Source organism: Lethenteron reissneri, chromosome 69 (assembly GCF_015708825.2).
Source record: "Lethenteron reissneri isolate LAM-NWPU_2019-01 chromosome 69, ASM1570882v1, whole genome shotgun sequence".
NCBI classification, from domain to species: domain Eukaryota; kingdom Metazoa; phylum Chordata; class Hyperoartia; order Petromyzontiformes; family Petromyzontidae; genus Lethenteron; species Lethenteron reissneri.
In genome coordinates this window covers 4,192,880-4,208,765 of record NC_083847.1, presented here as the reverse complement: position 1 = coordinate 4,208,765, position 15,886 = coordinate 4,192,880, and the positions used below count along the sequence as shown (strand labels likewise).

General features: G+C 56.4%; 1 protein-coding gene across 1 annotated transcript in view; it reads right to left on the bottom strand.

The window, feature by feature from the left end:
• Positions 1-995: 995 nt before the first annotated feature.
• LOC133360639 (plasminogen-like) overlaps positions 996-15,886 on the bottom strand; it is a 39,790-nt gene continuing 24,899 nt past the window's right edge. The window contains exons 4-7 of the mRNA XM_061579436.1: positions 7,053-7,188; positions 6,216-6,322; positions 1,817-1,931; positions 996-1,176 (exon numbers count right to left, since the gene is read on the bottom strand). Coding sequence (XP_061435420.1) covers positions 996-1,176; positions 1,817-1,931; positions 6,216-6,322; positions 7,053-7,188 — 539 coding nt within the window. The remainder of the gene's footprint in view (positions 1,177-1,816; positions 1,932-6,215; positions 6,323-7,052; positions 7,189-15,886) is intronic.

Here is a 15,886-nt window from a genome sequence, read left to right as displayed (position 1 = left end):
CACACACTCCCACTGAGCCCCCACACACTCCCACTGAGCCCCCACACACTCTCACTGAGCCCCCACACACTCCCACTGAGCCCCCACACACTCCCACTGAGCCCCCACACACTCCCACTGAGCCCCCACACACTCTCACTGAGCCCCCACACACTCTCACTGAGCCCCCACACACTCCCACTGAGCCCCCACACACTCTCACTGAGCCCCCACACACTCCCACTGAGCCCCCACACACTCTCACTGAGCCCCCACACACTCCCACTGAGCCCCCACACACTCCCACTGAGCCCCCACACACTCCCACTGAGCCCCCACACACTCTCACTGAGCCCCCACACACTCCCACTGAGCCCCCACACACTCCCACTGAGCCCCCACACACTCCCACTGAGCCCCCACACACTCCCACTGAGCAATGATCAACAACGCCGTGGGCTCTCGTGATATTGTTTTCTCCGAGACTAAGGTGCTCTGCAAACCCTCTGGCTACCGTCAAAGGTTTGTACACGAAGCCATTCAGATATACAAACACCGACATAATTTCAACCGTGATGATGGCTACAAACTTAGTAATCATTGGAGAGAGTGTTAGAGAGTGTTAGATAGAGAGAGTGCTAATTAGAGATGGTCAGAGGGCGGTGGATGTGTGTGCGTCTCGCCTGGACACGTGCGGATGCCACAGTACTGGAAGCGCGTGTCGCGGCTCGTGGTGTAGCACCACGAGCCGTTAGAGAGTGTTAGAGTGTTAGAGAGTGTTAGATAGAGAGTGTTAGAGAGAGAGAGAGTTAGAGAGCGTTAGAGCGCGTTAGATAGAGAGATGGTCAGAGGGCGGTGGATGTGTGTGCGTCTCGCCTGGACACGTGCGGATGCCACAGTACTGGAAGCGCGTGTCGCGGCTCGTGGTGTAGCACCACGAGCCGTTAGAGAGTGTTAGAGTGTTAGAGAGTGTTAGAGAGAGAGTGTTAGAGAGTGTTAGATAGAGAGAGTGCTAATTAGAGATGGTCAGAGGGCGGTGGATGTGTGTGCGTCTCGCCTGGACACGTGCGGATACCGCAGTACTGGAAGCGCGTGTCGCGGCTCGTGGTGTAGCACCAGGGTCCCTTGGGGTCGTCGTCTGGGTTGCGGCAAAAGTTCTCCTCCAGCCCCGCGTCGGGGTGGGTGGCCGAAGAGAAGCTGAGGGGTGCGGGGGGTGGAGGGGGTGGAGGGGGTGGGGGTGAGGGTGAGGGGGGGTTAACATTAGCCTCACCACCACCACTACCACCCCCACCACCACCCCCCCCCACCAGCACCACCACCCCCACCACCGCCGCCACCACCACCCCCACCACCACCCCCACCACCACCCCCACCACCGCCGCCGCCACCGCCGCCACCACCACCCCCACCACCACCTCCACCACCACCCCCGCCACCACCGCCACTACCACCACCACCACCACCCCCACCATCCTCACAACCCCCACCACCCTCACAACCCCCACCCCCACCACCCCCACCAGCACCACCACCCCCACCGCCATCACCACCACCCCCCTCACCACCCCCACCCCCACCACCCTCCCACCACCCCCACCACCCCCCCACCCCCACCCCCACCCTCCCCCACCACCACCCCCCCCCCCACCCACTTGGGCTTGTGGGGGTAGTTGGAGCTCCACTTCTGGCAGTCGGTCCCAGTCACCACCACCCCCCCCACCGCCACCACCCCCACCTCCACCACCACCACCAACACCACCACCCCCACCCTCCCCCACCACCACCACCCCCACCACCACCACCCCCACCCACACCACCACCCCCCCCCCCCACCCACTTGGGCTTGTGGGGGTAGTTGGAGCTCCACTTCTGGCAGTCGGTCCCAGTCGCGGTGATGGCGACGGTGCCGCGGTAGCCGCTGCCGATCCCCTCCACGCAGTCCTCCAGGAAGTCTACGCGGCACGAGGGGGGGCAACATTGATCCCCCCCCTCACTCTCACTGATCCCCCCCACACACTCCTATTGATCCCCTCCCACTGATCCCCCCCACACTCCCCCTGATCCCCCACACACTCTCACTGATCCCCCACACACTCTCACTGATCCCCCACACACTCCCATTGATCCCCTCCCACTGATCCCCCCCACACTCTCACTGATCCCCCACACACTCCCATTGATCCCCTCCCACTGATCCCCCTACACACTCCCATTGATCCCCTCCCATTGATCCCCCACACTCCCATTGATCCCCTCCCCCTGATCCCCCCACACTCCCCCTGATCCCCTCCCACTGATCCCCCTCCACACTCCCATTGATCCCCTCCCACTGATCCCCCTCCACACTCCCATTGATCCCCTCCCCCTGATCCCCCCCCCCAGACTCCCACTGATCCCCCACACACTCCCACTGAGCAATGATCAACAACGCAGTGGGCTCTCGTGATATTGTTTTCTCCGAGACTAAGGTGCTCTGCAAACCCTCTGGCTACCATCAAAGGTTTGTACACGAAGCCATTCAGATATACAAACACCGACATAATTTCAACCGTGATGATGGCTACAAACTTAGTAATCATTGGAAAGATGTTATTAACCATGCAGCAAACAATATTTAACTACACATTTTTGGACCATCTTTTCTGACAGGCACTATTTTACTTCACCGCGTGTTAACATCCACAGCGTTTAACGGTACTCTCTTTATTGTCAGCCAACACTGGTATAAACATGGGCATTTTCGTTCTTTTCTATCATGTGCACCAACAGGTGCTTGTGCACAGGCATGTCCACGTACACGTGCACCCTGTGCTCTCTTTTAGCCCCGCCCCCCCTCCCGATACGTTCCATTCATTGGCTACCACATTCTGATAAGCTTCCCCCCCCTCTCCTCCCCCTCAACTTATATTTAAGGGCTTGCATCTTGAATCCCTGCCTCACTTGATGCAGGAAATCTGGCTGTGACGGTCCCACCTGATGACGGAGACTTGTGTTGCCTCCGAAACGTCGTGATTTTTATTATTTTATTTTAAGAACTAAGAGTATGAATCCTTGCAGTCACGAAAGCTTTAAATCTAGAATGGATTTGTGAGCTCACACAATCCAGCCTGGTTAAATCCAGGATGGATCGTAGGCAGGCCAGCCTAAATGTTTCTAACCGGCGAAGATGCTCCATTAGGGGGGTCCACGTTTCGCAAGCGTAGAGAAGGTAAGGAATGACCGTGGCCGAAAAGGCTTGAAGCTTCGTGCGGAGTGATAGACCAGGTAGCTTCCACACAGTGTTACGCAACCGATGAAAAGATAATGCCGCTCGACTGATTGAGAGTGAGACCTGTGCTGTTAAACCGGAGCCGGTCATGAGCACACTGCCCAGGTCTGGGAAACTCTCCACTCTCTCCACAACTGCCCCATCACCAATTGGGAGTTGTGTGGGTCGAGTGTCCAATGTTACAAAATACCCAGGCAGGTGCTTAGTTTTGGTGGGGCTGATGGTAAGGCCCCACCTCTTAGTGGCAAGCTCCAGGTTCAGCAGCAACGCTTCCAACTCCTCCTCTGAGTGAGCAGCAATTAGCAGATCATCAGCATACATAACATGGTTGAGCAATAGGGAGCCATCTCTTGACCACACCCGGGCATCGATCAGCCTCCCATTGTATCTGTACCAAATGGAAATTCCTCCGGTACAGCTATTGAAGGCTTCATGAACTATGTGGTCGAAATAGATGTTAAATAATGTGGGAGCCAGAGGACATCCCTGTCGCACCCCAAGGTGTACAGGGAAAGGCTCTGACTCCCGGCCATGTAGTTTTACCCGGGCCCGCTCTCCATCATGAAGGTCCTTAATGATCGTGAGCAGAGGGTCAGGGACTCTATAAGGCACGATGAACAACCCAGAGCCCAGGCCTACTGATGGTATCATAGGCCTTTACCAGGTCAATAAAGCAGAGATGTAGGTCTTGTTGGAATTCCCTACACCTCTGCTGTCGCAGACGGTCAGAAAATATGGCATCTGTGCAGAACCGCTCTTTCCTGAAACCACATTGGGGCTCCGCAAGCCTCTCCTCAGCGTGCATAGCAAGGCGATGTTGATTAATCCTTGCCAGGACCTTTCCCGGCACACTGAGGAGTGAGATGCCCCTGTAGTTGTTGCAGTCTGTGCGGTCCCCCTTCTTAAAGAGGGGGACCACCAGGGCATCCTTCCAGTCCTGCGGAACCCGTCCAGTGGTTCAGACTGTTGTTATGATGTCATGTAGGGCAGTCTGTGCACAAACGCCAGCCTCCCTCAGCATTTCGCTTGGGAAATCATCTCTGCCCGGTGCCTTCCCTGGTCTCAGACTCTGGATCGCCTTCAGTACTTCCTCAACAGATGGCACCTCAGCCAGCCACTCACAGGGGGTGACTTCCTCCTCCAATATTTGAGGCACCGCAGCCTCAGCAGGGTCATCTCCACTTTGTCCCATGTTTACCTGGCTGGGGGATTTCCCCTCTCCCAGGACCTCACAGAAATGCTCAGCAAATCTGCAAACCTATTCCTGGGGGTCGGAGATTGGATCACCGTTCTTTCCCCTAATGATGATAATAGGTGTGGCACTGCAGGTTATTCTATTTTATTGAATTAAAGAGCGATTTGTGATCGCGGGTCACTGGGGCAGACTCCATCTCCTCGGCAACCCGCGACCACCACCCATCCTTGCAGCGCCTCACGGCTCTCCGAACCTCCGAGCGAATGCTGCGGTAAGCCTCATTCTCTGATGTGGGATGCTGTAACCGATGAAAGTGGGCCTGTCGCTTTTTCTCAGCCAGCTTGAACACCTCCTCTGTCAGCCAGGGTCTCTGGGGAGGTCTGGACCGTGTGCCATTGCAGCTGCATGAGCCACAGTCCTAAACCTCGCCCATTTCCTCTCGACATCAGGGGGAGTGGGGGACGATGCCAACCCCAGCTGCAAGTGATGATGAAATTCTCGCTTGCAACTTTCATCAGCTAACTGAGACCAGGCCACTTTTGGTTGGAATGGGATCCTGGGTGTACACCCACCACCGGAGTGGAAGAATGGCAGGCGCATCTTACAGATGACAAGTCGATGGTCAGTGGGCAGATCAGCTCCACGGTAGGTCCTGGTGTCAAGGACATGGGCCCGCATCCGCTGGTCCGTCACTATGTAGTCCAGCAGATGTTCTTGCTTGGACCCGGCATGCATCCATGATATGGTGTGGAACGCGCCGATGCCGGAACAGCATGTTGGTAATTACAAGCCCATGGGCTGCACAAAAATCTAGCAGCCTCCTGCCGTTGTTATTGAGCCGATCTGGCCCATGCCTTCCAATTACTTCAGACCAGGTGCCAGCATCGTGACCAACTCGGGCATTGAAGTCACCCAATAAGATGACTCCATCCTGATGGGCCACTTTAGCCAGCACCTGTGACAGGAGGTCATAGAAGGCATCTGACTCATCGGCCTTGCCTGCATCCCTCCACGGATGTTCGTCTTCGGTGGGGGCATGAGTAACCACGACCACCACTCCTCGCCTCCGGTTGATGGGAAGGCGAGCCCAAAGTATCCTGGGGCTTACAGCTTCCCACACCTCACCGCCACGCTCCCACGCCCCTTCATTCTTTTATTCAGAAGAAGAGTCACTCCCTGTTGTTTGGCAGTCTCCTGCCCCGAGTAGAGGACTGTCCACCCCTCATAATGGCAGGAAGCAGAGCCGGTCCACCGGACCTCCTGAATGCCACAGAGATCCAGGCAGTACCAGTCCAGTTCCCGACAGAGGAGTGGCAGCCTCTCCTCCACAGCGAGCGTTCGAACATTCTACATGGCCACCCGTAGTGGCTTTTTGTTGTTTCTGGAGGAGCCCTGAGGGTGAACATTCAATCTCCTGGCTCCGCCAAATGGGGTTTGGCCAGGAGACGTCATAGATGCATGTCCCCCCGGGGCCTCCGGCACAAGCTTATTAATTAGATATCTTAGACGTGGTTTAGTGGTAATTTATTGAAGGTGGAGGGGTTAGCAGCCCCTCGCACCCGTCCAGAGCCCCCGTTTAGCCACTGTGGTGGTCACAGACGCCATGAGGGGAGAGGCCAATGGGCATTGGCCCTCCCCCCACAGCACTGCTCACGACAGCGTTGCCCGTCCGGCACCGCGAGGAGGTAGGGGGTTGTTTTGCGGCCCACACACACCAACAGGCGGACCACGCGCACACACAACAACAACAACAACAGGCGGAGCGAGGCTCACCCTGTTTCTCGTAGAGGACGTATCCCTTGCGGCTCATCTTGAACTTGCTGAGCGAGTTGAGAGGCATCACGGCGCAGTCCTGCACCAGACTCGTGAACACGAACGACCTGGGGGGAGGGGGTGGGGGGGGAGGGGTTGGGGGGGAGGGGGGGAAGGAGGAGGGGAGAAGGGGGGAGAAGGGGGGAGGAGAAGGGGGGGGAGGAGAAGGGGGGGGGATGAGGGGGGGGAGGGGGAGGGGAGGAGGAGGGGGGGAGGGGAGGGGGGGGGAAGGGGGGAGGAGGGGGAGGGGGGGGAGGGGATGAGGGGGAAGGGAGGAGGAGGAGGGGGGGGGGGAGGAGGGGGAGAGGGATGAGGGGGAAGGGAGGAGAAGGGGAGGGGGGGGATGAGGGGAGCAGGGATGAGGGGGGGGGGGAAGGATAGGAGGAGGGGGGAGGGGGTAGCGAGGTGAGAGCCTTGCCGTCAAGATGATCGTGGTTGGTGATGGTCATGACCTTGGTGACCTCCCAGTGACTGAATCCCCCCAATGACTCGCCAGTGACCCCCCAGTGTCTAACCCCCCAGTGACCCCCAGTGACCCCCCAGTGACCCCCAGTGACCCCCCCAGTGACCCCCCAGTGACCCCCCCAGTGACCCCCCCAAGTGACCCCCCCCAGTGACCCCCAGTGACCCCCCAGTGACCCCCCATTGACCCCCCCAGTGACCCCCCCCAGTGTCTAACCCCCCAGTGACCCCCAGTGATCCCCCCAGTGACCCCCCAGTGACCCCCCAGTGACCCCCAGTGACCCCCTCAGTGACCCCCCAGTGACCCCCCAGTGACCCCCAGTGTGTGACCCCCACCTGCACGTGAAGGCCGTCTCGGCCTCACACTTCTCTGCGCACTCCGACACAGAGGTCACGGTGTAGACCTCCCGCGTCGCCGAGAAGATGTAGGACTCGTCGCTCCTGCGGTAGCCTCGCACCTCAAACGTCTGACCTGGGGTAGGGGGGCACGCGGGAGGGGTGAATGAGTCTGTGGGTCTCTGTGTGATGAGTCTGTGGGTCTCTGTGAGGTGAGTCTGTGGGTCTCTCTGTGGTGAGTCTGTGGGTCTCTGTGTGATGAGTCTGTGGGTCTCTGTGTGAGTCTGTGGGTCTCTGTGTGGTGAGTCTGTGGGTCTCTGTGTGAGTGATGAGTCTGTGGGTCTCTGTGTGGTGAGTCTGTGGGTCTCTGTGTGGTGAGTCTGTGGGTCTCTGTGTGGTGAGTCTGTGGGTCTCTGTGTGATGAGTCTGTGGGTCTCTGTGTGAGTCTGTGGGTGTCTGTGTGGTGAGTCTGTGGGTCTCTGTGTGAGTGGTGAGTCTGTGGGTCTCTGTGTGGTGAGTCTGTGGGTCTCTGTGTGGTGAGTCTGTGGGTCTCTGTGTGAGTGGTGAGTCTGTGGGTCTCTGTGTGGTGAGTCTGTGGGTGTCTGTGTGGTGAGTCTGTGGGTCTCTGTGTGAGTGGTGAGTCTGTGGGTCTCTGTGTGAGTCTGTGGGTCTCTGTGTGAGTATGTGGGTCTCTGTGTGGTGAGTCTGTGGGTGTCTGTGTGGTGAGTCTGTGGGTCTCTGTGTGGTGAGTCTGTGGGTCTCTGTGTGAGTCTGTGGGTCTCTGTGTGGCGAGTCTGTGGGTCTCTGTGTGGTGAGTCTGTGGGTCTCTGTGTGGTGAGTCTGTGGGTCTCTGTGTAGCAAGTCTGTGGGTCTCTGTGTGATGAGTCTGTGGGTCTCTGTGTGGTGAGTCTGTGGGTCTTTGTGTGAGTGGTGAGTCTGTGGGTCTCTGTGTGGTGAGTCTGTGGGTCTCTGTGTGGTGAGTCTGTGGGTCTCTGTGTGGTGAGTCTGTGGGTCTCTGTGTGAGTGGTGAGTCTGTGGGTCTCTGCGTGGTGAGTCTGTGGGTCTCTGTGTGGTGAGTCTGTGGGTCTCTGTGTGGTGAGTCTGTGGGTCTCTGTGTGAGTGGTGAGTCTGTGGGTCTCTGTGTGAGTCTGTGAGTCTCTGTGTGAGTCTGTGGGTCTCTGTGTGGTGAGTCTGTGGGTCTCTGTGTGGTGAGTCTGTGGGTCTCTGTGTGAGTGGTGAGTCTGTGGGTCTCTGTGTGGTGAGTCTGTGGGTCTCTGTGTGGTGAGTCTGTGGGTCTCTGTGTGAGTGGTGAGTCTGTGGGTCTCTGTGTGGTGAGTCTGTGGGTCTCTGTGTGGTGAGTCTGTGGGTCTCTGTGTGAGTGGTGAGTCTGTGGGTCTCTGTGTGGTGAGTCTGTGGGTCTCTGTGTGGTGAGTCTGTGGGTCTCTGTGTGAGTGGTGAGTCTGTGGGTCTCTGCGTGGTGAGTCTGTGGGTCTCTGTGTGGTGAGTCTGTGGGTCTCTGTGTGAGTGGTGAGTCTGTGGGTCTCTGTGTGGTGAGTCTGTGGGTCTCTGTGTGGTGAGTCTGTGGGTCTCTGTGTGGTGAGTCTGTGGGTCTCTGTGTGGTGAGTCTGTGAGTCTCTGTGTGAGTGGTGAGTCTGTGGGTCTCTGTGTGATGAGTCTGTGGGTCTCTGTGTGATGAGTCTGTGGGTCTCTGTGTGGTGAGTCTGTGGGTCTCTGTGTGAGTGGTGAGTCTGTGGGTCTCTGTGTGAGTCTGTGGGTCTCTGTGTGAGTCTGTGGGTCTCTGTGTGGTGAGTCTGTGGGTCTCTGTGTGGTGAGTCTGTGGGTCTCTGTGTGGTGAGTCTGTGGGTCTCTGTGTGGTGAGTCTGTGGGTCTCTGTGTGGGTGAGTCTGTGGGTCTCTGTGTGAGTCTGTGGGTATCTGTGTGGTGAGTCTGTGGGTCTCTGTGTGGTGAGTCTGTGGGTCTCTATGTGAGTGGTGAGTCTTTGGGTCTCTGTGTGGTGAGTCTGTGGGTCTCTGTGTGGTGAGTCTGTGGGTCTCTGTGTGTGTGGTGAGTCTGTGGGTCTCTGTGTGGTGAGTCTGTGGGTCTCTGTGTGAGTGGTGAGTCTGTGGGTCTCTGTGTGGTGAGTCTGTGGGTCTCTGTGTGGTGAGTCTGTGGGTCTCTCTGTGTGTGGTGAGTCTGTGGGTCTCTGTGTGGTGAGTCTGTGGGTCTCTGTGTGTAAGCCAGGAGCTGTCACCCCCATCCACCATCACCCCCTCGGTCTCTTCATTAATTTTCGTGAATGGCATTTCGCTGAGGGCCTCATTAAGTCGCCTATCCGACTGTAATTACACCCCAGCAAACACAAAGACAAAGGTCCCCCGTGCAGCCTCTGGCAGGCTGTCGGGGCAAGTGCTGTTAGTAGCGAGAAGCAGCAGCTACCTATGAACACACAAAGACAAAGATCCCCCGTGTAGCCTCAACAGACTGTCGGGGCAAGTGCTGTTAGTCGCGAGTAGCAGCAGCTACCTATGAACACACAAAGACAAAGCTCCCCCAGGTAGCCTCTAGCAGGCTGTAGGGGCAAGTACTGTTAGTAGCGAGTAGCAGCAACACCTATGAATACACAAAGACAAAGGTCCCCCAGGTAGCCTCTAGCAGGCTGTAGGGGCAAGTGCTGTTAGTAGCAGCAGCAGCAGCAGCTAACCATGAACACACAAAGACAAAGCTCCCCCAGGTAGCCTCTAGCAGACTGTAGGGGCAAGTGCTGTTAGTCGCGAGTAGCAGCAGCTACCTATGAACACACAAAGACAAAGATCCCCCAGGTAGCCTCTAGCAGACTGTAGGGGCAAGTGCTGTTAGTAGCGAGTAGCAGCAACACCTATGAATACACAAAGACAAAGGTCCCCCAGGTAGCCTCTAGCAGGGCTGTAGGGGCAAGTGCTGTTAGTAGCGAGTAGCAGCAGCTACCTATGAAGGCTACCGGCACACACAGAGGGGGTGGGTGGCCAGCACCACCACGCTCGGCCGCCTTTGTCTCTCCCCCAGTGGCGATGTTTACTGCACCGCTACACCAGGAACTCGTTTGAGGCTGAGTCGACCTAGGAAAGGCCCAGGACCGGTTCTGATAATCGTCACGTGGTGGTGTTGGCCGTGAGCGGGAATCGAACCTGGGTCGCTGGGTTCGTAGCGCAGCGTAGCGCTAACCACTACACCCACCACTCCCCACACAGACACACACAGACAAACACACACAGACACACACACACAGACATACACACAAACACACACACACACTCACACTCGCACACACACTACACACACACACATACGCACACACACACAGACAAACACAGACACACACAGACACACACACTCGCACACACACTACACACACACTCACACACATACGCACACTCACGAACACACACACACTCACACACTCACACACTCACTCACACACTCACACACTCACTCACACACACACTCACACACTCACTCACACACACACTCACACACTCACTCACACACTCACACACACACTCACACACACACACACACACTCACACACTCACACACTCACACACTCACTCACTCACACACTCACACACTCACTCACACACACACTCACACACTCACTCACACACACACTCACACACACACTCACACACTCACACACTCACTCACACACTCACACACTCACTCACACACACACTCACACACTCACTCACACACACACTCACACACTCACTCACACACTCACACACACACTCACACACGCACACACACACTCACACACTCACACAGTGCCTGGGTACACACCAATACAACTCCACACTCTCCTCCCCCCCTCTCTCTGCCTCTCCCCCCTCTCTCACTCTCTCTGATGTCTGTCCAAGCATCCACTACAACCACCACAACCACCACCCCCCCACCACCCCCACCACCATCACCACCACCACCACTCCCCACCACCACCACAACCATCACCACCACCAACCTTCTCCACAACCACCACCCCCACCACCACCACCCGTCCCACCACCACCACCACCACCATCCCCACCACCTCCCACCTCCCCCCCCACCACCTTCCACCCCCCCCCCCCCACCACCTCCCACCCCCCCCACAACCCCCCCCCCACCACCTACACCCCCCCCCCCACCACCATCACCCATTCCCTGTTCACCTTGGGGTGCGACAGGGATGTCCTCTGGCTCCCACATTATTTAACATCTATTTTGACCGCGTAGTTCGTGAAGCCTTCAATAGCTGTACCGGGGGAATTTCCATTTGGTACAGATATAATGGGAGGCTGATCGATGCCCGGGTGCGATCAAGGGATGGCACCCTATTGGTCAACCACGTTATGTATGCCGATGATTTGGTAATAGCTGCTCATTCAGAAGAGAAGTTGGAGACGCTGCTGCTGAGACTGGAGGTTGCCACTAAGAGGTGGGGCCTTACCATCAGCCCCACCAAAACTAAGCACCTGCCTGGGTATTTTGTACCATCGGATACTCGACCCCCACAACTCCCAATTGGTGATGGGGCAGTTGTGGAGAGAGTGGAGAGTTTCCCATACCTGGGCAGTGTGCTTATGACCGGCTCCAGTTCAACAGCAGAGGTCTCACTCCGAATCAGTCGAGCGGCATTATCTTTTCATCGGTTGCATAACGCTGTGTGGAAGCTACCTGGTCTGTCGCTCCGCACGAAGCTTCAGGTCTTCTCGGCCACGGTCATTCCCTCCCTTCTTTACGCTTGCGAAACGTGGACCCCCCTAATGGAGCATCTTCGCCGGTTACAAACATTTAGGCTGGCCTGCCTACGATCCATCCTGGGTTTAACCAGGCTGGATTGTGTGAGGAGCTCACAAATCCTTGAAAGATCTGGGCAAAGTCCCATCGGTGAGCTCCTCCGGCAGGCAAGGCTGCGTTGGCTGGGTCATGTAGCCCGCATGCCCAGCCACCGCATGCCTAAACAGCTTTTGTTCGGCCGGATAGAGGGGGCTAAACGGGCGCGACACGGGCTAGAGAAGAGATGGAGCGATGTGGCACAAGAGGACGTGGAGCTGAGTGGACTTGCCGATGACTGGTACCAGCGGTGTCAAGATCGGCCTCAGTGGAGGAGGCTCGTGAAGGACGCTGCTGCTACTGGGCAGTTGGAGGCAGTCGCCCTCCAACAACAACGGAGGGCGGAGGAGCGACGCTCACAACAACGAGCGGAGCGCCGGGTGGCTAAAGCACAGCAAGTTGGCACAGTAGGGGGCACAGGTGGTGCATCAGTCAGTCATCTCGGTCATCTCAGTCAGTCGACCCGTGGCACCTGCTGGGTCTGCCCCGTGACACAACAACGAGCGGAGCACCGGGTGGCTAAAGCACAGCAAGTTGGCACAGTAGAGGGCACAGGTGGTGCATCAGCCAGTCATCTCGGTCATCTCGGTCAGTCGACCCGTGGCACCTGCTGGGTCTGCCCCGTGACCTCCTGCCAGCGGGCGTTCGACACTTCACGTGGCAGCCTCAACGAGATTTCAAATGTATTCTGCACGGCCTCAAACAACGCAAGCAACGCTTCGGATAACGCGAGACGTACGGCGGGGAGCCCAAAATACTCCGGGGGGGGGGGAACATATTTAAAAAATATTGAAACAAATAAAATTCCCACCACCCCCCACATCGGAATTGACGGATCAACTTACCCCGAACCGCTAGCATCTCGCTCGCCATGAGCGTCAGGGAGAGCAGCAGCAGCAGCAGGAGGGGAGAGATCGTGGTGGTCGCAGAGCGAGAGAGCATGGCGAGATAGTTTCTAGAGGGAGCGTACACACAGTCACACACATAGCCATATATACACAGACACACACACAGACACACACAGACATACACAGACAGACATACACACACAGACACACACAGCCATATATACACAGACACACACAGACACACACACACAGCCATATATACACAGACACACACGCAGCCATATATACACACACAGCTATATATACACAGACACACACACAGACATACACAGACACACATAGCCATATATACACAGACACACACACACAGCCATATATACACAGACACACAGACACACACACACACACACAGACAGACAGACAGACACACAGACACACACACAGACACACACAGCCATATATACACAGACAAGACAAAGACAAAGATCCCCTGTATAGCCTTAACAGACTGTAGGGGCAAGTGCTGTTAGCGAGCACCTATGAAGGCCAGAACGGTACACGAGGGGGTGGGTGGCCAGCACCACGCCCGACCGCCTTTGTCTCCCCAGTGGCGATGTTTACAAACCGCACCAGGTACTTATTTCAGGCTGAGTCGACCTAGGGGAGGCCCAGGACCGGTTCAGATAATCGTCACTGGTGTTAGCCGTGAGCGGGAATCGAACCCGGGTCGCCAGGTTCATAGCGCAGCGCGCTAACCGCTACACTACCGCTCCCCAGACACACACACACAGACACACAGACACACAGACAGACACACACACAGCCATATATACACAGACACACAGACACACAGACAGACACACACACAGCCATATATACACAGACACACACACAGACACACAGACACACAGACAGACACACACACAGCCATATATACACAGACACACACACACAGACACACAAACACACAGACACACACACAGACAGACACACACACAGACACGCAAACACATACACAGCCATATATACACACAGACACACACAGCCAGATACACACACACAGGCAGACACACACATAGCCACACACACAGTCACACAATCACACACAGACAGACAGACACACACACAGTCACACACACAGCCACACACACAGTCACACATACACACATAGCCACACAAACACACAGTCACACACACACAGTCACACACACAGCCAGATACACACAGCCAGCCACAGCCGCTCAAAGCCACACAGACAGACAGCCTCACACAGGCAGACACTGAACACAGCCTCACAGTCAGACAGCTGACCACAGCCTTACACAGGCAGACAGCCTCACACAGCCTCACACAGCTGACCACAGCCTTATACAGCCTTAGACAGATGACCACAGCCTCACACAGGCAAACAGTCTCACACAGCCTCACACAGGCAGACAGCCTCACATAGCCTCACACAGGCAGACAGCCTCACACAGCCTCACACAGGCAAACAGTCTCACACAGCCTCACACAGGCAGACAGCCTCACATAGCCTCACACAGACAGACAGCTGACCACAGCCTCACACAGCCAGACAGGCTTACACAGGCAGACAGATGAAGACAGCTAACCACAGCCTCACAGCTGACCACAGCCTTACACAGTCAGACAGGCGTACACAGGCAGACATGCCTACACAGGCAGACAGCTGACCACAGGCATACAGCCTCACACAGCTGACCACAGCCTTATACAGCCTTGGACAGGTTTACACAGACAGACAGCTGACCACAGCCTTACACAGGCAGACAGCCTCACACTGCCTCACACAGTCAGACAGGCTTACACAGGCAGACAGCTGACCACTGCCTTACACAGGCAGACAGGCTTACACAGTCAGACAGGCTTACACAGGCAGACAGCTGATCAATGACTCACACAGACAGCTGACCACAGCCTTACACAGTCAGACAGCCTCACACTGCCTCACACAGTCAGACAGGCTTACACAGGCAGACAACTGATCACAGGCAGACAGCTGATCACAGGCAGACAGCTGACTACAGCCTTACACAGGCAGACAGCTGATCACAGGCAGACAGCTGACTACAGCCTTACACAGGCATACAGATGAAGGCAGCCTCACACAGGCAGACAGCTGACCACAGGCAGACAGATGATCACAGGCAGACAGATGACCACAGCCTCACACAGACAGACAGCCTCACACATCCTCACACAGGCAGACAGCTGATCACAGGCAGACAGATGAAGACAGGCTTACACAGACATACAGCTGACCACAGCCTCACAGATGAACACAGCCTCACACAGGCAGACAGCTGATCACAGCCTTACACAGGCAGACAGATGATCACAGGCAGACAGCCTTAGACAGATGACCACAGCCTCACACAGCCTCACAGATGACCACAGCCTCACACAGGCAGACAGCCTCACACAGCCTCACACAGGCAAACAGGCTTACACAGTCAAACAGCTGACCACAGGCATACAGCTGACCACAGCTGACCACAGCCTTACACAGGCAGACAGATGATCACAGCCTCACACAGGCAGACAGCCTCACACACACAGCTGACCACAGGCTTACACAGATGAAGACAGCTGATCACAGGCAGACAGCTGACCACAGGCAGACAGCCTCACACAGACAGCCTCACACAGCCTTACACAGTCAGACAGGCTTACACAGACAGACAGGCTTACACAGGCAGACAGATGAAGACAGCTAACCACAGCCTCACAGCTGACCACAGCCTTACACAGTCAGACAGGCGTACACAGGCAGACATGCCTACACAGGCAGACAGCTGACCACAGGCATACAGCCTCACACAGCTGACCACAGCCTTATACAGCCTTGGACAGGTTTACACAGACAGACAGCTGACCACAGCCTTACACAGGCAGACAGCCTCACACTGCCTCACACAGTCAGACAGGCTTACACAGGCAGACAGCTGACCACTGCCTTACACAGGCAGACAGGCTTACACAGTCAGACAGGCTTACACAGGCAGACAGCTGATCAATGACTCACACAGACAGCTGACCACAGCCTTACACAGTCAGACAGCCTCACACTGCCTCACACAGTCAGACAGGCTTACACAGGCAGACAACTGATCACAG